This window comes from Alosa pseudoharengus, unplaced genomic scaffold (genome assembly GCF_046254945.1).
Source record: "Alosa pseudoharengus isolate Yale_2024_CS ecotype anadromous, Long Island Sound unplaced genomic scaffold, YU_APseudo_1.1 YU_APseudo_1.1_scf_4, whole genome shotgun sequence".
Classification (NCBI taxonomy): domain Eukaryota; kingdom Metazoa; phylum Chordata; class Actinopteri; order Clupeiformes; family Clupeidae; genus Alosa; species Alosa pseudoharengus.
This window is the reverse complement of record NW_027468774.1, coordinates 5,154,285-5,174,111: the sequence shown is the minus strand read 5'-3', so window position 1 is coordinate 5,174,111 and position 19,827 is coordinate 5,154,285. Positions and strand designations below refer to the sequence as shown.

The following is a 19,827-nucleotide window of genomic DNA, read 5'->3' as shown; positions in this document are numbered from 1 at the left end:
CTACTCACATGCTAGTATAGTTCTGACGCTCCGGGGACGTCATACAGTTTCTTGTACCCACAGTGACCACTGCGTTAAGTATACTGGGCCTTTTAAGCACAGGAATGAGGTGCTCTCCACTGGCCCAGAGAGGTGGGAAATATGGCAGATAATATAGGAAGGAAAGGCAAGTTTATTTACCGTCATTTCATACAGAGAGAATTTATTGTGCTTCACATAAACAAAAGCAATACACTCAAAGAATGAATGAAGTCTAAAAGCTTAAGAGTGGAAACATATAATTAGAGGAAAATACATAGTACTTCAAACAGTAAGAACATTTGACAGAAAGCCTTATACATACAAAAAGTACCAGAATTCAGATACAAATACAAAATGGTTTATAAACTCCAGATGTTTGCTGGTCAGTTGCTGACACAATAGGCAAGTTATTTTCAGTGGTCATACTCGTAGAGATATTCATTGTTGCTTGATTGTGGTGTTGATGTTCAGTCTGTAATAGTCTTGAACATTCACAAAAAAAAGCATTTTCATTACACTCCTTTGTGGCCAACCGCATGCCTGTCAACCCTGACAAATAGTGCACGGGTATTGGATGCTCCTGACAAATAGTGCATGGGTATTGGATGCTCCTGACAAATAGTGCACAAGTTTTGGATGCTCCTGACAAATAGTGCACATTTTTAGATGCTCCTGACAAATAGAGCACAGGTTTTGGATGCTCCTGACAAATAGTGGGGAGAGGTTTAATTTTGGGGAGGGAAAAGAAAGAATGTGCCAGTTTAGGAATGCATAAATGGGGATTGAAAATGAGACAAATGACTAATTTAATGTCATCTTTCTGTTTAACGTAAATGATAATGTAGCCTATTGTATATCATGCTAATTTAACCATGAGATACAAGGTCAAGCCTTTGAAACAATATGGGATATGAAGAAATACAGATTGCGAGTTATAATTGCAATGGATTAGCCAATAGAAAAAAAGGCAACACATATTTGCATGGCTTCAGGAAAAAAAATACTCTATAATTTGTTTTCAAGAAACACATTCAGTGCATACAGATGAAACACTCTGGGAAAAAGAATGGGGTGGTTCAATTGTGTTTTCGCATGGTCTAAAAAATGCTAGGGGGGTAATGATTCTTTATAATAAACACTTGAATATAACTATGGAACATACAGAAATACATAGGCTACTGAAGGAAGATGGATTATTTTGAAGTTTATTATTGATGACAAACAGATGTGTTTGATTAATTTATACCAAACTCTGACAGTCCAAGTTTTTTTGAAGATCATCATTAGTGGACCTAACTTCCTTAGTGATCACTATATTATGGTTGGTGACTATAATGTAACTCAGGATAATGTTTTGGATCGTAAAGGATATAACTCCGCCAGCTATCATGTTCAAGCTCAAAAAGAGATAAAACTAATAATGGATGAAAAAGACTTAGTTGATATTTGGAGGCTAAAGTATCCTAATTTGCAAAGATTCACATGGAGAAGGTAAAAGCAGGCCAGCAGAATTGATTATTTTCTCATATCATTGACATCTAAAGTGAAGCGGGTGATGATAGAGGACAAATTAAGATCGGACCATCAACTCATCTCATTACATATGCAAATGTCAGAATATCCTAGAGGACCTGGGTACTGGACATTTAACCAAAAATTATTGAATGATGGTGTATTTGTAGAAAAAACTAAACAATTTATTATAGATTTTTTTTTATAGATAATGTTGAATCGGCAAACCCACTTATGGTTTGGGATACCTTTAAATGTGCCTTTAGAGGACATGTAATAAAATGGGCTTCACACAGACAAAAATTATATAAACAAAAAGAACAGAACATCAAAAAAGAAATTGAAATTATGACTTTAGATATAGATAAATCAGAAACAACAAGTTGGATGAACTTTGGCAAAAGCCAAAGAAATATGAAAATCTTACTATAGAAAAATCTAATATTTCATACTTAAAAAAAGAGCAACGTGGATGGAAAAAGGGGAGAGGTGCAACCAATTCTTTTTAGAATTACAAAAAAGAAATATATCTAAAAAGAATATACAAAAACTTATTGTAGATGACTCAAATATACTGAGCACACAGTAAATCATAAATTAAATGGAAAAAAATTATAAAGAACTATTTACAGGAGATATAATAATGGAATCTGGAAATGATCAAGAAATTGAAGAAGTTGTATTAAACTATCAGAAGAACAGAAACAAACATGTGAGGGTAAAATTACAAGTATCGAACTTCAACATGCAATCATGTCTTTTCAGAAAGGGAAAACTCCTGGTCTTGACGGAATTCCTGTAGAGGTATACCAGATATTTTATGAGCAGATCAAAAACCCACTCATCATGTGTTTTAATTATTCATATGAGCAAGGTATTCTCTCTGGTACCCAAGAGAGAGTGCAATCTCTGTGCTCTTAAAACAGGATTCAAATGGACACTATAAAGATCCAGTACACTTAAAAAATTGGAGACCCCTAACATTGAAAAATTATGATACTGAAAGATTGGCAAAATGCATTGCAACACGGATTAAAAATGTTATACAACATATAATACATCAAGATTAAAACAGGTTTCATACAAGGAACGAATATTTCCAACAGTATTAGACAAGTATTAGAAATAATAGAATATTATGATATAAAAAAAGCCAGGATTAATTTTTGTTGCAGATTTCGAAAAAGCCTTTGATAAAATAAAATGGGACTTTTTATACAAATGTTTAAATTATTTTAATTTTGGGGAGACCCTGATAGCCTGGATCTAAGTGATCTACAATGGTTCAATAAGTAAAATAATGAATAACGGATATATTTCAAAGTCAATTACACTTAAAAGAGGAGTGAAGCAAGGTTGCCCTTTATCCCCTTACCTATTTATTATATATATTATATATTATAATAGAGATACTTGCAAATAAGGTTAGAGATAATAATAATATTATAGCTTTAAAAACACAGAGTTTACAAAAAATTCTATATATGCAGACGATACTACTTTTATGATTAATTCTGATAGTATATCTCTACAAAACTTAATATTAGATCTAAATAATTTTTCAAAAATGTCTAAATGGACTAAAACCTAACTATGATAAATGTAATATTATGAGACTTGGTCCACTAAAGAAAACAAATTTTACTCTTCTTTGTGAGCTACCAATCAAATGGACAGATGGTTCTATACACCTATTAGGAATTTATATTCCAGAAAACATAGGAAATATTTCATTAATTAATTTTAATAATAAGCTCAGTAGAGTGTCTAAAATTCTGCAACCATGGTATGGCAATAAATTAACAATTTATGGTAAAACAACCTTGATTAACTCATTGATAGTGTCACAGTTCACATACCTCATGCAGGCATTACCAACTCCTGGTGAATCTTTTTTTAAGGAATATGAGCAAAAGATATTTAAGTTTATATGGAATAATAAAAAAGATAAAATTAAACATGTATATGTACATAACGATTATGAATTTGGAGGAATTAAGTTACTGAATCTGAAAGCCTTAAACATGTCATTAAAAGCTTCCCTTATACCAAAACTTTACTTTAATAACAATCCTATCCTAATCCTATCATATATACAGGTAAGACAGATGTTTGGTGACATAGGTACATTGCAACAATATAATCAACTAATTGGATCAATACCTCAATTATGGTAAAAAATACATTAAAAAATTGTTGGGATCATATTTGGTATATAGACCTCATATGAAAACAGCAAAATGGATCGCTAAAATTAAAATTAAGAAATAAATATATTGTTTTTATTTGGGAAAAAAATAAGATTGTGAATATACCACATAAACGTTTCGCAAGTTGGGAAGGAATGTTGGGTACTCCCATACCATGGAAACAGGTATTTAGAAAATTATACAAAACAACATTGGATAGTAAAACAAGATATTTCCAATACAGATTGATATATAAATATTTGGAAACAAAAAAATGCTTTACATATGGGGAATAGAATCATCTCCAAACTGTCGTTTCTGTCAAGAAGAGGAAGAAACAGTAGACCATTTATTTTGGTATTGTTCAACAACTGCGTTATTTTGGTTAGAAGTCCAGAAATGGCTAACTAAAAATAACATTAAATTATATAGATATGTTTACAGTGTTACTTGGTAACCTGTCAGAGACAAAAGCTATACAAAATATAATTATTCTACTTGGAAAAATATTTATTTTTAGATCAACATGTAAAAATATGATTAATATTAATAGATTTAAAAATTGAGTGTATTGTAAAACTGAATGTCAAATGGCATATGAATCAAAAAAGGTTATGTATGCTGAAAGATGGGCTAAACTTAAAGAAGCAGAAAGATGGATAGATTGAAATAAGACTGGTGGACGGACAAATAGATACATAAATATGATAGATAAGTGAATGCTTTATTAAATAGGCACACTTCCTAAAAGCAGAGGGAGGAGGTTATTACTGTTTTTGTTGATTATTATTTGTTGATTATTTTCTTATTTTTCATGAGTGATGTCTTTTTGTATGGTCTCCTTGTGATCATTATTATAATGAAGAAAAGAAAAGAAAGTAAGAAAAAAGAGACAGAGAAAAGAAAATGAAAATATAGTCCTCCATTGTGTGGTGGTGGTGGGATAAATAATAATAAAATAAAAATATAATTAAAAAAAAATAGTGCACGGGTATTGGATGCTCCTGACAAATAGTGCACAGATTTTGGATGCTCCTGACAAATAGAGCACAGGTTTTGTGGATGCTCCTGTTGGTTGTCTAAGAGAAATGCTGCTGTCTAGCTCTGCACAACTATAAAGTTAAAACAGCAAAGGTATTGATTAGGATGGCCATAGTGGACTTGAAGTTTACGTTTTCTCCACTTACGTTCAGCTTTCCTGCATTCTCTTATCAAAGCTTTTACATTCATGGTGTTTTTCATTTAACCTGTGTTCTGTATTCTTTCATGTGTGCTAAAATAAATAATAAATATTTCACTTCGGGCTGCAGTGCACGGCCATACACGCCACAGTACGTGGACATAGCACCCTCTACTGGATTAGACGTGTACTGCAGCCTTAACAAGTGGTTACAACAGGACACAGCAGCAGCAGCAGGAGGCAGGGTAGTCCTCAGTGGTCACTTTGCACTCCTCCCCAAACACAAGGTACTCGAAGGATTCCCCCTTCCACGTGTACCGGACACGAGTGATGGGGATCAGCTCAATGGTCTGGCGCTGAAACAATGCAGTCGTGACAGAAACGTAAAACATATTAGACACAGAAAACACAAACACACACATATACCCCCCCACACACAAACAAACATACAAAAAAACAAACACACACACACACACACACACATGCTACCTGCTGCCGTATGCGTGAGTGATTGGAGATGAAGGCGTTATGGTGTTCTTTCACCAGCCTTTGTGATGCTTCAACCACAGCAGGATCAGCGAATTCTCTCACATAATTTACCTAAACACACACACACATACACACACAGATTAGAGAGCTCGGAAAGAACTAAACATTCTACGACCAATCATGTGCACAAACTATGACAAAACACTTGATGACTATTACCAGCTGATGTGTGTCCTTGTAAATTCTCTTCCCCGACACTTTATGAAGTTTCTCCTCTCTGATGCCACAGGCCTGCTCTGTCACATACTCCTTATCTGTGTGATTAGTCCTGCAACACACACATCCATGGAGCCAGACCCATTAGATTTGTATCACTGGCCATTTTGAAGCACTGTTTTATCCGTGCTGCTGAGGAGTCATTCACTGGAGATGACGGCATATACGATGACAGTCTCACCATTTGACCTTTAGCTTGGTGAACTCCAGGATCTTCCCTGTGCCAACGCAGCAGATGCATTTACTAAAGCCTTGACCACGGCAACCACAGCAGCTGTAGACACACAAGTACATACACATGGAGAGACAAACCTCTAACTCAAACCTCTATCATTTGATCTGAATGATCTGGATGGGTAAAACAAATGTTTGTAATGTTTTTCCTGCTTACAAAATTAGTGAAAATTAAAAAATATATATATATATATTATTTTATTTGTATAAAACCGTTGCCTGTAGGCAACATTGTACCATAATGGAAAACATTAAACTATATACATATATATATATATATATATATATTATTATACAAATAATAAGGTATATTTGTTTAGAACATATTTTTATTTAACCAAAGACAAGGCAAAAAAGTATTGTATCATATTCACCCGTTGCCCACAGGCAACATTGTAACATTGTGAACACTATCATAACCAAATCATAATACCTTCAAATCATCATGTAGATTATTTTAAATGACTGTTGATTAAAATTAGCAGTAGTAAAAAGCATTACAGTAAGTAAAAAAAAACGTCTATTCCCTCAATTATATCAAGTATGGCCTATTGTGATTCCATTAGGGTACAATGTTGCCTGTGGGCAACATGCAGATTTTTGCTATTTTTTATATTTTATATAGGCCTACATATAAATTATTGAAAATACATCTTTACTTATCAATGAAGTAAAGTAAAACTCTTTTGAAGAATGTAAACTTGAGGGAAATTAGTGAAATTCACACTTTTCTAGGGAGAAAATATGATACCCAGCCAAACATGTGCATGTGCTGACAGAAGGGTCAAAATAGCCGTCTGTGGGGCATTGTGGCCACTGTTTTGCATTTTCATTTGTTAATATTGAGTTGTCCAGTTCTTAAAGAGGTATTTACTTCTTTAAGGGATGTCTCATTTTATTTCAACAAGGCAAAATAGGCTATGTTGCCTACAGGCAACACCCTACCATAGAGGGGGAGCTTCATGTAGTTTCTTATAATTGCTCCCAGCAATATGGCAGCCGCATTCACGTATGCCACCTAATAGAACTCGAATAGAATGCAGTATCGCAATATCTATGATACCACTCTACCTTGGCAGAGATGTTCGCATGATAACCAGCCAATGTTAGGCTGACTCTCTTATGATACCACCAGGGATGTAGTGGTAAAATAAGAGGTGGGTAAACTATGATTTCTGTGATCACAGAACAGAAATCACAGGTGGACTGTGCCATGCGGTATTGTTTTTTAAAAAAATAATTCAGAACATGTTTGATGATGGTGGTGGTTATTGTCCAATGTTTATAACAATATTTGTGGTATTAACAATATCAGTGGTTCCTAGAGTGTATTGGTTCAAAAGGGTTGAGTTTGCGTTGTGGCTTTCATGCATTCATGTTGGGACTTTTGCATCAGTGTTGACCCATCTGGGTCGCCGTAGTTTTGGACGTAATGTGCATAAATAAATCAGTGTTGTCCTCTACTCCCTTTGAAAGCCATAGATTGCTATTATGATGATCGATTGGGCACATAGTAAGACACATCACTTCTCTTCAGAGCAAACAGATCTGCTTGTGGTCACATAGTAAGACACATCACTTCTCTTCAGAGGAAACAGATCTGCTCGTGGTCACATAGTAAGACACATCACTTCTCTTCAGAGGAAACAGATCTGCTTGTGGGCACATAGTAAGACACATCACTTCTCTTCAGAGGAAACAGATCTGCTTGTGGGCACATAGTAAGACACATCACTTCTCTTCAGAGGAAACGGATCTGCTTGTGGCCATATAGTAGGACACATCACTTCTCTTCAGAGGAAACAGATCTGCTCATGCGTGAAATATGTGCTCCGCCTCCATAGTGTTTCCACCAGGCGGGAAGTACAAATCACTGACTTACATGACTCGTCCCCTTCCTCCGCATGCCATGCAAGGATAGCGCCGTCCATCCATTAATATTCGGTAGCCACGGCCACCACACATGCAGAGTCTCTGTTACGAGGACAAACAGCAAAACACAGTGATGTCTGTTGATGTTATCACACAGAGCATTTACTGTAAGCACACCTGTGTGTATTTGGGATTGTCACATTACTGTAACAGTGTGTGTGTGTGTGTGTCTCACATTCCCGAGTCCAGCACAACATACGCAAAGGATTTTGCCCTTCCCAAGACAAGGAGGACAACGCTGCCAGGACAGAGAGACAGCTGGTCATCACATTGCTCACAGATATACATGACATGTGAATTGTGAATGTGAAATTGTGAATGTAAATGTGAAATGTGAATTCAATATGGATCCACACACTCACACTCAATATACTGTAGAGAGAGACCATTACAACCACTAACCTGTATAATTAGAAATACTTTGGCTATACAAAGTGGTGACATTCTAACAGAGCTCTATTGAATTGAATGTAATGGAATTGAACTTCATTTAGAGAGAAAGATACAGAGTGAGAGAGCAGGAGGAAATGGACTATCTCAGCGTACCTTCACGGTGGACGTGTGGGGCACTCTGACCTTTTCTTTATGGTGCTCGAAGAAGTTTGGAGCCTGCACAGGGATGTCCCAAATGTCTGGAACTGCATTTCTGGAGGGTGCATCGACAGGTTGCCCTAACACACACACACACACACACACACACACACAAATAAAAAATAACTCTTAAAGTGCATGAAGTGTGGCTAAGCCATGGTGGAACAGCACTTTCTCTGATTAATGATAAGTCATGGTTTTGGAATTTTACCAATGTAGGGTTCGAAGCTCTGATGAGTAGATCTGGTCTCGCAGAATGTCACAAGGCGATACTGAAAACACAAACCTTAGGGTAAGCAGGAGCATTGACTGTTGCTTGCGTGCATGCATGTGTAGTACGGTAGCTTGTGATTTCCCTGTTTCCCTCTGGTAGCTGCCAGATTGGAGGTGGGTACGTTAATGAAGGGGGCGGCCCCTACATTGAGTATACAGTATTTATACGGCTAGATATCAGCTGATAGGTGCGTCTTCCATTTCCCCATTGTCGCTGGAGGAGCTAGCCTCCGTGTTTGGGTGGCTTGCGGGCAGTTTGGTTTGGCCTTGCTGGAGCTGGGTTTACTGCTTGGGTCTCTTGCATCGTTCTACTACAAGAGCGCATCTTCGCTTGGCAGTGGACTGTTTGCACGTCCAGCCTTGAGCGTTTATTCTTTGGAATCGTGCCATTAAGCACTGTTCGGTAGCCCTTCCTGTCATGGTCTTGGATTAGCTGTGCTTCCAGACAGTGAAGTTTAACTGAGGCCTGTGCGCTGCTCCAGATTGTGGCGGCACATAGGCCTCGCCGCTGCTGCTTTGTTTCTGCATCATTTCTACCGTAGGCTAACCTTTGACCTTTGCTGTCCAGTCAGCTAGCTTCCCCTCCGGCCGTGTCACCTGGGTAGCCGCTTGCCTTATAGGCCTACTGTCTATTCTGTGTGTTATTACTGTCTATGGTGCCTTATAGGCCTACTGTCTATTCTGTGTGTTATTACTGCGTGTAGGCTCTGCGGCGTGTTCTAGGCCTACTGTCTATTCTGTGTGTTATTACTGCGTGTAGGCTCTACGGCGTGTTCTAGGCCTACTGTCTATTCTGTGTGTTATTACTGCGTGTAGGCTCTACTGCATGTAGGCTCTACGGTGTGTTCTAACGTGTCTACTCTATTCTGTGTGTTATTACTGCATGTAGGCTCTACGGCGTGTTCTAACGTGTCTACTTGCCTACTGTCTATTCTGTGTGTTATTACTGCGTGTAGGCTCTACGGCGTGTTATAGGCCTACTGTCTATTCTGTGTGTTATTACTGCGTGTAGGCTCTATGGTGTGTTCTAGGCCTACTGTCTATTCTGTGTGTTATTACTGTGTGTAGGCTCTACGGTGTGTTCTAACGTGTCTACTTGCCTTACTGTCTATTCTGTGTGTTATTACTGCGTGTAGGCTCTGCGGCATGTTCTAACGTGTCTACTTGCCTACTGTCTATTCTGTGTGTTATTACTGCGTGTAGGCTCTACTGCATGTAGGCTCTACTGCGTGTAGGCTCTATGGTGTGTTCTAGGCCTACTGTCTATTCTGTGTGTTATTACTGCATGTAGGCTCTACGGCGTGTTCTAGGCCTACTGTCTATTCTGTGTGTTATTACTGCATGTAGGCTCTACGGCGTGTTCTAGGCCTACTGTCTATTCTGTGTGTTATTACTGCGTGTAGGCTCTACGGCGTGTTCTAGGCCTACTGTCTATTCTGTGTGTTATTACTGCGTGTAGGCTCTATGGTGTGTTATAGGCCTACTGTCTATTCTGTGTGTTATTACTGCGTGTAGGCTCTACGACGTGTTCTAGGCCTACTGTCTATTCTGTGTGTTATTACTGCGTGTAGGCTCTACGACGTGTTCTAGGCCTACTGTCTATTCTGTGTGTTATTACTGTGTGTAGGCTCTACGACGTGTTCTAGGCCTACTGTCTATTCTGTGTGTTATTACTGCGTGTAGGCTCTGCGGCGTGTTCTAACGTGTCTACTTGCCTACTGTCTATTCTGTGTGTTATTACTGCGTGTAGGCTCTACGGCGTGTTATAGGCCTACTGTCTATTTTGTGTGTTATTACTGCGTGTAGGCTCTATGGTGTGTTATAGGCCTACTGTCTATTCTGTGTGTTATTACTGCGTGTAGGCTCTACGACGTGTTCTAGGCCTACTGTCTATTCTGTGTGTTATTACTGCGTGTAGGCTCTACGACGTGTTCTAGGCCTACTGTCTATTCTGTGTGTTATTACTGCATGTAGGCTCTACGACGTGTTCTAGGCCTACTGTCTATTCTGTGTGTTATTACTGCGTGTAGGCTCTGCGGCGTGTTCTAACGTGTCTACTTGCCTACTGTCTATTCTGTGTGTTATTACTGCGTGTAGGCTCTACGGCGTGTTATAGGCCTACTGTCTATTCTGTGTGTTATTACTGCGTGTAGGCTCTATGGTGTGTTATAGGCCTACTGTCTATTCTGTGTGTTATTACTGCGTGTAGGCTCTACGGTGTGTTCTAACGTGTCTACTTGCCTTACTGTCTATTCTGTGTGTTATTACTGCGTGTAGGCTCTGCGGCGTGTTATAGGCCTACTGTCTATTCTGTGTGTTATTACTGCGTGTAGGCTCTATGGTGTGTTATAGGCCTACTGTCTATTCTGTGTGTTATTACTGCGTGTAGGCTCTACGGTGTGTTCTAACGTGTCTACTTGCCTTACTGTCTATTCTGTGTGTTATTACTGCGTGTAGGCTCTGCGGCGTGTTCTAGGCCTACTGTCTATTCTGTGTGTTATTACTGCGTGTAGGCTCTACGGTGTGTTCTAACGTGTCTACTTGCCTACTGTCTATTCTGTGTGTTATTACTGCGTGTAGGCTCTATGGTGTGTTCTAGGCCTACTGTCTATTCTGTGTGTTATTACTGCGTGTAGGCTCTACTGCGTGTAGGCTCTACTGCGTGTTCTAACGTGTCTACTCTATTCTGTGTGTTATTACTGCGTGTAGGCTCTACGGTGTGTTCTAACGTGTCTACTTGCCTACTGTCTATTCTGTGTGTTATTACTGCGTGTAGGCTCTATGGTGTGTTCTAACGTGTCTACTCTATTCTGTGTGTTATTACTGCGTGTAGGCTCTACGGCGTGTTCTAACGTGTCTACTTGCCTACTGTCTATTCTGTGTGTTATTACTGCGTGTAGGCTCTATGGTGTGTTCTAGGCCTACTGTCTATTCTGTGTGTTATTACTGCGTGTAGGCTCTACTGCGTGTAGGCTCTACTGCGTGTTCTAACGTGTCTACTCTATTCTGTGTGTTATTACTGCGTGTAGGCTCTACGGTGTGTTCTAACGTGTCTACTTGCCTACTGTCTATTCTGTGTGTTATTACTGCGTGTAGGCTCTATGGTGTGTTCTAACGTGTCTACTCTATTCTGTGTGTTATTACTGCGTGTAGGCTCTACGGTGTGTTCTAACGTGTCTACTTGCCTACTGTCTATCTGGGTGTTATTACTGCGTGTAGGCTCTACGGCGTGTTCTAGGCCTACTGTCTATTCTGTGTGTTATTACTGCGTGTAGGCTCTACGGTGTGTTCTAACGTGTCTACTTGCCTACTGTCTATCTGGGTGTTATTACTGCGTGTAGGCTCTACGGCGTGTTCTAGGCCTACTGTCTATTCTGTGTGTTATTACTGCGTGTAGGCTCTACGGTGTGTTCTAACGTGTCTACTTGCCTACTGTCTATTCTGTGTGTTATTACTGCGTGTAGGCTCTACGGCGTGTTCTAACGTGTCTACTCTATTCTGTGTGTTATTATTGCGTGTAGACTCTACGGCGTGTTCTAACGTGTCTACTTGCCTACTGTCTATTCTGTGTGTTATTACTGCGTGTAGGCTCTATGGTGTGTTCTAGGCCTACTGTCTATTCTGTGTGTTATTACTGCGTGTAGGCTCTATGGTGTGTTATTACTGCATGTAGGCTCTATGGTGTGTTCTAGGCCTACTGTCTATTCTGTGTGTTATTACTGCGTGTAGGCTCTATGGTGTGTTATTACTGCATGTAGGCTCTATGGTGTGTTATAGGCCTACTGTCTATTCTGTGTGTTATTACTGCGTGTAGGCTCTACGGCGTGTTCTAACGTGTCTACTTGCCTACTGTCTATTCTGTGTGTTATTACTGCGTGTAGGCTCTACTGCATGTAGGCTCTACGGTGTGTTCTAACGCGTCTACTCTATTCTGTGTGTTATTACTGCGTGTAGGCTCTACGGCGTGTTCTAACGTGTCTACTTGCCTACTGTCTATTCTGTGTGTTATTACTGCGTGTAGGCTCTACTGCATGTAGGCTCTACGGCGTGTTCTAGGCCTACTGTCTATTCTGTGTGTTATTACTGCGTGTAGGCTCTACGGCGTGTTCTAACGTGTCTACTTGCCTACTGTCTATTCTGTGTGTTATTACTGCGTGTAGGCTCTACTGCATGTAGGCTCTATGGTGTGTTATAGGCCTACTGTCTATTCTGTGTGTTATTACTGCGTGTAGGCTCTACGGCGTGTTCTAACGTGTCTACTTGGCTGGACCAGCTCTGCTACATGGTTTAGGGCTACTTCTACTTCTGTGTCCGTCGTCTTCACGCTGTGTACTGTTTTTGTTTGTTTATTTTCTTTTTTTCCATTTCACTCTGCTAACTAGGACAGTTGACTGCATGTGTGTGTGTGTGTGTTTGTGCCTGTGGTTGGGGTGCATGTGCTTGTGAGTGTGTGTGTCTGCGGTTTCGGTGGAGGTGCATGTGCTCGCGTGTGTGTGTCTGCGGTTGAGATGCATGTGCATGTGTGTGTGAGTGGGCCTTGGAATCTTGTGGTTGTGTGTATTTTGCAGTGGACCATTGGGGCAGCATGCAGGGACCTCCCGCCTAGTACTACAGTAAGTGGAAGTCCCAGGGCTCTGTGAGCATAAAAGATAAGTATACTACACATTATTGTATGCTTCTCTTTCTCTCTCTCTCTCTCTCCCTTGGTGTGTGTGGAAGACAGGAGCTGTTTGACCTCGAGCAGTGTCTTGGTGTGTGTGGAAGACAGGAGCTGTTTGACCTGCAGTGGGTCGGTGGTGCAGCCCTTCCCTCACTGGTCCTCTATTTTGTGCACATCCAGGGTTTGCTTTCTTTTCTTTTGTATTTTGATCTTGCTGTGTTCACGTGTGGTCTGCTTTTGGACCCGTCCCCCTCCTCTTCAGTCTACCCCAGCCGTGGTAAGCTACAGCCCTGTTTCCCCCCACACTATCCATCTGAGTAGTCTCTCTGGGCCCTGCGCCCCCATGGTCCACACATATTTTAACATATAGCTGCTCATTTCTGCTTGTGTTTTAAGGAGTGATCACTCTGTTGGTACCTTGTGTTTTAAGGAGTGATCACTCTGTTGGTACCTTGTGTTTTAAGGAGTGATCACTCTGTTGGTACCTTGTCAACCTCTTAATAAAAAGACTTTTTAGGGTTTACTGCCCCTCAGCTCTTCCACACATGCATTATGTATATGAGTATGTGTGTGTGTCTGTCTGTGTGTATGCATGTTTGTGCGTGCTTATGTGTGTGTGTGTTTACATATGTGCGTACGTGCATGCTTGCGTGTGTGTGTGTGTGTGTGTGTGTGTGTACACGTGTGCGTGTGTGCATGCGTGTTTGTGTGTACGCGTGTGCATGCTTATGTGCGTGTGTGCATGCGTGTTTGTGTGTGTGTGTAGGTGTGTACGTCCGTACGGAAAGTGAATGGGAATGTGTTTGTGTGTGTGTGTACGTGTGTACGTCCGTACGGAAAGTGAATGGGTAAGGGAATGGGAAAGTGAATGGGAAAGTGAATGGGAAAGGGAATGGGAATGTGTTTGTGTGTGTGTGTAGGTGTGTACGTCCGTACGGAAAGTGAATGGGAATGTGTTTGTGTGTGTGTGTAGGTGTGTACGTCCGTACGGAAAGTGGGTGGGAAAGGGAATGGGAAAGGGAATGGGAAAGGGTATGGGAATGGGAAAGGGAAAGTGGGTGGGAAAGGGAATGGGAATGGGAAAGGGAAAGGGAAAGGGAATGGGAAAGGGAATGGGAATGGGAAAGGGAAAGGGAATGGGAATGGGAATGGGAAAGTGAATGGGAATGGGAATGGGAATGGGAAAGTGAATGGGAATGGGAATGGGAATGGGAATGGGAATGGGAAAGGGAATGGGAATGGGAAAGGGAAAGTGAATGGGAAAGTGAATGGGAAAGTGAATGGGAATGGGAATGGGAATGGGAATGGGAAAGTGAATGGGAAAGGGAATGGGAATGGGAAAGGGAATGGGAATGGGAAAGTGAATGGGAAAGTGAATGGGAATGGGAATGGGAATGATGGTAATGGCTAGTGATGTCATTTTTCTCTTTATTTATTTCGTTTGAAAATACAATTTCAATGTTGGAATGTTAGGAAGACGTGCCAAAATGGGTTCATAACTTATATCGCTGAATGTAATCCGAGATAATGTTTAGTCAAGGGCTAGCACTCCACCAATCAGATTGGTCATTGGGTCTGATTGCCCACTGGCCGACTCGACAAGTCAAATTGGCCAAAATGAACGCCGACGGTTCCTTCCTACTGATGACGACACAGAACACACGGAACAGACTCGTCACCGACCTCACCAGACTGTCAGACGGCCGATAATCGTGTCGGTGTGTCTGCGCCTTAAGAGACATCCATACCTTGTATGTGTTGAAGGCCTCCATTCCAGTGATGACCATCTCCTTGGCCGGGGCTGTACCATAACAGCACTTGCTGTGGGCGTACTCGATGAAGGCCTCTCGGGCTGTGTCCTCAGTTAAGGATGGTGACGCCATGCTGCAGAGGAATCTCTAGGCTATTTCTTTTACAGAATACAGAAAATACTATACATAAGCATAGGCAAAACAATATTATTTTTATTATTATTATTATTATTACATTCTGGTGCGCACTAGTAGGAATTGCACGCACATGAGAACATTTCTTGTGTGCACTGGGAGCCTGAGGAGGTAATCAGTTGATGGTGTATATCAGGAAGGTTCACAGGTATGTGAGGACACTTCTTGTGCGCTTGCAAAACTTTGTGTTGCCTTCCCTGCCTGGAATGCACACTGGACCCCATTAAAGGGCAGGCCAGGACCACGGACCAGTTGAGGTAGCCTGCCCTGGGGGAACCCAGATGAACCTGTTAGCACATTTGAATTTGCTCTGCAGATCTGTCTGGAAAAGATAGCTATAACGTTTGTGTCTGAACTTCCCTTGTGTTACGACTTCCAAGGATGTAACCAGTAGTGAAATGGCAATTGCAAACTAGACATTAAAACGCCGGGATTAGGTGTGAGGTTGGACTGGCTAGACTTCATCGGACTGAAATACATCTGAATTGGGTGAGACCAGGCAGCGCCACAGTTGAACTGAATAACGTAGTGGCGGACCCGCTCATTCACCCGCTCACAAACGTTTCGGTCTTCAGACCTTCATCAGTGCAAAGGTCGGTTTGCACTGATGAAGGTCTGAGGACCGAAACGTTTGTACATCACCGGTAGCACCTTGGCTTGATGGATTAAACACTTTTTTATTTATTTATTTATTTTTCAACAGCAAATAATGGTGTGCGAGTTTTTTTTTCTTGATTGACTGTTGCGTTGCCAAAACTAACGCACCCGCACGGCCTTGAGTAATTGGCACGAGACCCTACCTGTCTAACTTGAAGGTCCAAATAAAAACATTAAAATGTGTGTGTGTGTGTGTGTTTGAGGAATGTAGGGCACCGAGAACTGCGGGCGCTCTCTCTTGAAAACAACTTTGTGGTTTCCTGTTGGACTCTGGGTCAGTCAGCATACAGCACTTGCCAGTAATTCTCCTGCCATAGTTCACCGTGTGTGTGTGTACTTAGCACTGTACTTAAGTAGCATTTTCAGGTATCTGTACTTTACTGGAGTATTTATTTTTCTAACAAGTTTTCACTTTACTCCCCTACATTTTCACAGAAATATTGGTTACACTTTACTTGACAGTATCGACATAAGAGTGACATGAAACTGTCATGAATGTGTCATAAACAAGTCTCAAATGTTTATGACATAATGCTTCTGTTATTAAGTGACTTGTTTTTTGTCATAACAAGTTAGGGTTAGGATTAGGGTTAGAGTTAGGGTTAGGATTAGGATTAGGGTTAGAGGTTAAAAGATTAGGGTTAGGGTTCATGTGTCATGACAGTGTCATATGTTTGTTCATGACAGTGTCATGTCATTCTTATGTCGATACTGTCAAGTAAAGTGTTACCGAAATATCTGCACTTTCTTCTTCTTACATTTTTAGAACTCTCTTCAAAAGTTTTGTTACTTTTGTGTTAAAGGAATTATCCGGAGTAAAATGCACTTTAGATCGATTTCCGGATGATTGGGGGTACATACGTTGAGTTGACATCAAAATTATGTCATTCGGATGTGTTTTGAGAAAGTTTGATTGTACCGTTTTCAGTCACAACTCGTAGCCTGGAAGTGAGCGGGGCATTTCAATTGCGCCGCTACAAAACGCTATTTCTATACCTCTTCTACAGTTCCAAACAACATAACACTTACGTGGTAGTGAGTAGAGGGTCCCTAAAGCCAAACCGAAGTATCCCGAGGTCTTTATGTGGTCGAATAGAGAGTCCAGAATGAATTTCATCAAGCAAAAAGGGGATTCACTCTGCAACTGTGCCACTTAAGGATCAGCGTCAAAACAATGGTTACATGGTAATGGAAAACGTATTTGTCAAATTCAGTGCTTTATTATAATATGTACAGATCAAAACATCATATTCTTTGTCTGCATTTCCATCTTAAAAATGGGTTGAACAGAAATATTCTGCCTTTTTCCTACTATTCTATTCTTTTTCCTATTCTGCCAGCGACCTTACTTTAAACAGAGTGTTTGTTTCTCTGCAAGTTTATCCCTGGCTTGGTAGTAGGCAACAAGCTTGCTTTGTGAAATGCCATATGGACTGAATTAAATAGTTGTTACGGAGTTACAGTTTTTAAAATGGCATATACCATTGTAGGCTACAGTCCGCTTAATTTAACAAAAACAAAATGGTCCTTCAAAAAGGCTCGGATACTTTTTACTTTTACACTTTCAGTACATTTCAGAGTCTGTAATTTGTTACTTTTACTTGAGTAAAGAAGTTGAATCACTTCCTTTACTAGAATATTTTTTTACAGAATCTGTACTGTACTTCTACTTGAGTATGGAAAATGTGAACTTTTACCATCTCTGACGGAGACAGGAAGATGCGCGTAAACATGCAGTCTCCTCTACTGAAACCTACATTTGTGTGTGTGTGTGTGTGTGTGTGTTTATGTCTGTGTGTGTTTTCAAACCCTACAGTATAGCGAAGCAACTGTCAACCAACTAAAAGAAGGCAAATAAATTAATGAATGACAAATGAATTATGCTAAGATTTTAAACTAAAGGTAACATTATCATTGATGCCTAGGAATTAATGGCTACCATGTAGGGCAGCCAATTAAATAGAGTTATTTTCAAATATCAAAGTCTGGCAAAAACCTAAAACTTTCATGAAAAAATGTATAATGTCAACTTAAAGTTAATAAGTAGATATGATAGAGTCATTATTGTCCCATGGGGATAATCATTTCCACACATCTTCTTTTCATGTTCCATAGTACCACAACATAAACACATAAAACATGTAACACATATATCCCATCAACCCATATCCCATCCAACAACCCATATCCCATCCAAAATACTCTTGTATATGATTATTATTGTTTATTAATATTATTATATTGTTAATCATATTTTTGTACTGAATATTTGTATTGAGCATTGCCCATTGCTCAAAATAGCATGAATCTTTTTAAAGAGAATGATGATAGTTTTGATGACTTACCTTGGCCTTCCTGTGTGGTGCTGGAGTCTGAGTAGAGAGCAGCAGTGAACAAATAAAAAGGGTACTGAGGTCCCGCCTCCACAGTAAAATAGTTGCTCAAAAAGGCTCGGATAATTTTTTATTTACTAAGTATATTTCAGAGTCTGTAGGCCTACTTTGTTACTTTTACTTGAGTAAAGAAGTTGAATCACTACTTTTACTGGAGTATTTTTTACAGATCTGTATCTGTATCTGTACTTCTACTTGAGTATGGAAAATGTCGGAGACAGGAAGATGTGTGGGTAAACAGCCTCCACGTTTCCACTGAAACTTATATTTCACACCATCAACACCCCAGCAGTGTGTGTGTGTGTGTGTGTGTGTGTGTGTGTGTGTGTGTGTGTGAGAGAGATGCAGATCCTCAAACCCTATAGCGAAGCAAATGGCAATCAACTAAAATAAGGCAAATAATTGAATGAATGAATGAATGAATGAATGAATGAATGACAAATTAATTAGGTTAAGAATTTAAACTAAAGATAACATTATCATTAAATGAATGCCTATATGTAGGAATCAATGCCTGACATGTAGGGCAGCCAATCAAAGAGAGTTTGTTTTGAGTTATTTTCAAAAAGTTAAAACCTAAAACTAAAACTAAAACTTAGCCTACATGAACAAATGTATAATGGCAAATTAAAGTTAAATAAGTAAATACTCTCTGATTGGTTTATGATTGTTATTGTTCATCATATTATTGTACTGAATATATTAATTTGTATTGAGCATTGCCCATTGCTCAAAATAGCATGACTCTTTTTAAAGAGAATGATAGTTTTGATGACTTACCTTGGCCTTCCTGTGTGGTGCTGGAGTCCGACTAGATTGCAGCAGTGAACAAATAAAAAGGGTACTGAGGTCCCGCCTCCAAAGCTATGATGTATCAAGTATGAAGTAGCCTATGATGAAATAGTTTTGATCCTTTATTATTTTAGTTAGGCAATCCAGATTAAAAGCAAAACTATGTCTGCTAAACAAAACTAAAAAAACTAGTGTTTATTACACAAACTGGTATGTAGCCTATCATATTCATAAGGATTAGCCAAATAATAAACAATTAAGCACAATCAAATCCCAAACCCAACCCACAATGTGACACTGTGCCTTGAACAGAAATAGGCTACTTCTTTATACTTTATCATCCTATTTAAACAGACTGCAACCTGGACATTATGGTGGGTGTACTGTACACAAAAATCTATACACTTACTGATACAGTGGACAAAAAATGAGAATCGGAGAATTTATTGAGAAAAGGTTTCTGCTCGCAAGAGATAAGTGAATAAATTGCAGTTCCATTGCAGTAAATTGCCTTACTCAACCCAGTTCAATGTTCTGTTACTTTGCACTGTGCTTGTGCACTGCTGTTTTGCATAATAAACATAACAACAACAACAGCAACAACACATTGTTTTTATTTACATCACAACAACAACAGCTACCAAAAATCACATTTATATTTCTATCATGTCTGCCGTTATTT

General features: G+C 39.7%; 1 protein-coding gene across 2 annotated transcripts; it reads right to left on the bottom strand.

Annotated features, from left to right (window-relative positions):
• Positions 1-464: 464 nt before the first annotated feature.
• Positions 465-18,379, bottom strand: LOC143103216 (protein SSUH2 homolog). Of its 2 annotated transcripts, none has more exons than XM_076267036.1 (10): positions 18,306-18,379; positions 15,106-15,266; positions 8,636-8,696; positions 8,380-8,504; positions 8,009-8,071; positions 7,784-7,875; positions 5,849-5,941; positions 5,611-5,719; positions 5,392-5,502; positions 465-5,258 (listed from the first exon to the last, which is right to left on the bottom strand). In XM_076267036.1, the coding sequence occupies exons 2-10, from the start codon at positions 15,238-15,240 to the stop codon at positions 5,112-5,114; spliced, it is 936 nt and encodes a 311-aa protein (XP_076123151.1). In that variant the 5' UTR covers positions 15,241-15,266; positions 18,306-18,379; the 3' UTR covers positions 465-5,111. The 2 variants fall into 2 exon arrangements, with proteins under 2 accessions (XP_076123151.1, XP_076123152.1); XM_076267037.1 differs by lacking the exon at positions 18,306-18,379 and adding an exon at positions 15,377-16,951.
• Between the last annotated feature and the right edge of the window lie 1,448 nt (positions 18,380-19,827).

What these genes read in the sequence shown, in the direction of transcription:
- LOC143103216 (XM_076267036.1), bottom strand. Translation starts at nt 15,240, where the DNA reads ATGGCGTCACCATCCTTAACTGAGGACACAGCCCGAGAGGCCTTCATC. An exon ending in CCCACACGTCCACCGTGAAG is followed by an intron (nt 8,072 to 8,379) that starts GTACGCTGAGAT and finishes CTGTCCTGGCAG; the next exon opens with CGTTGTCCTCCTTGTCTTGG. An exon ending in ACCAAGCTAAAGGTCAAATG is followed by an intron (nt 5,720 to 5,848) that starts GTGAGACTGTCA and finishes TGTGTGTTGCAG; the next exon opens with GACTAATCACACAGATAAGG.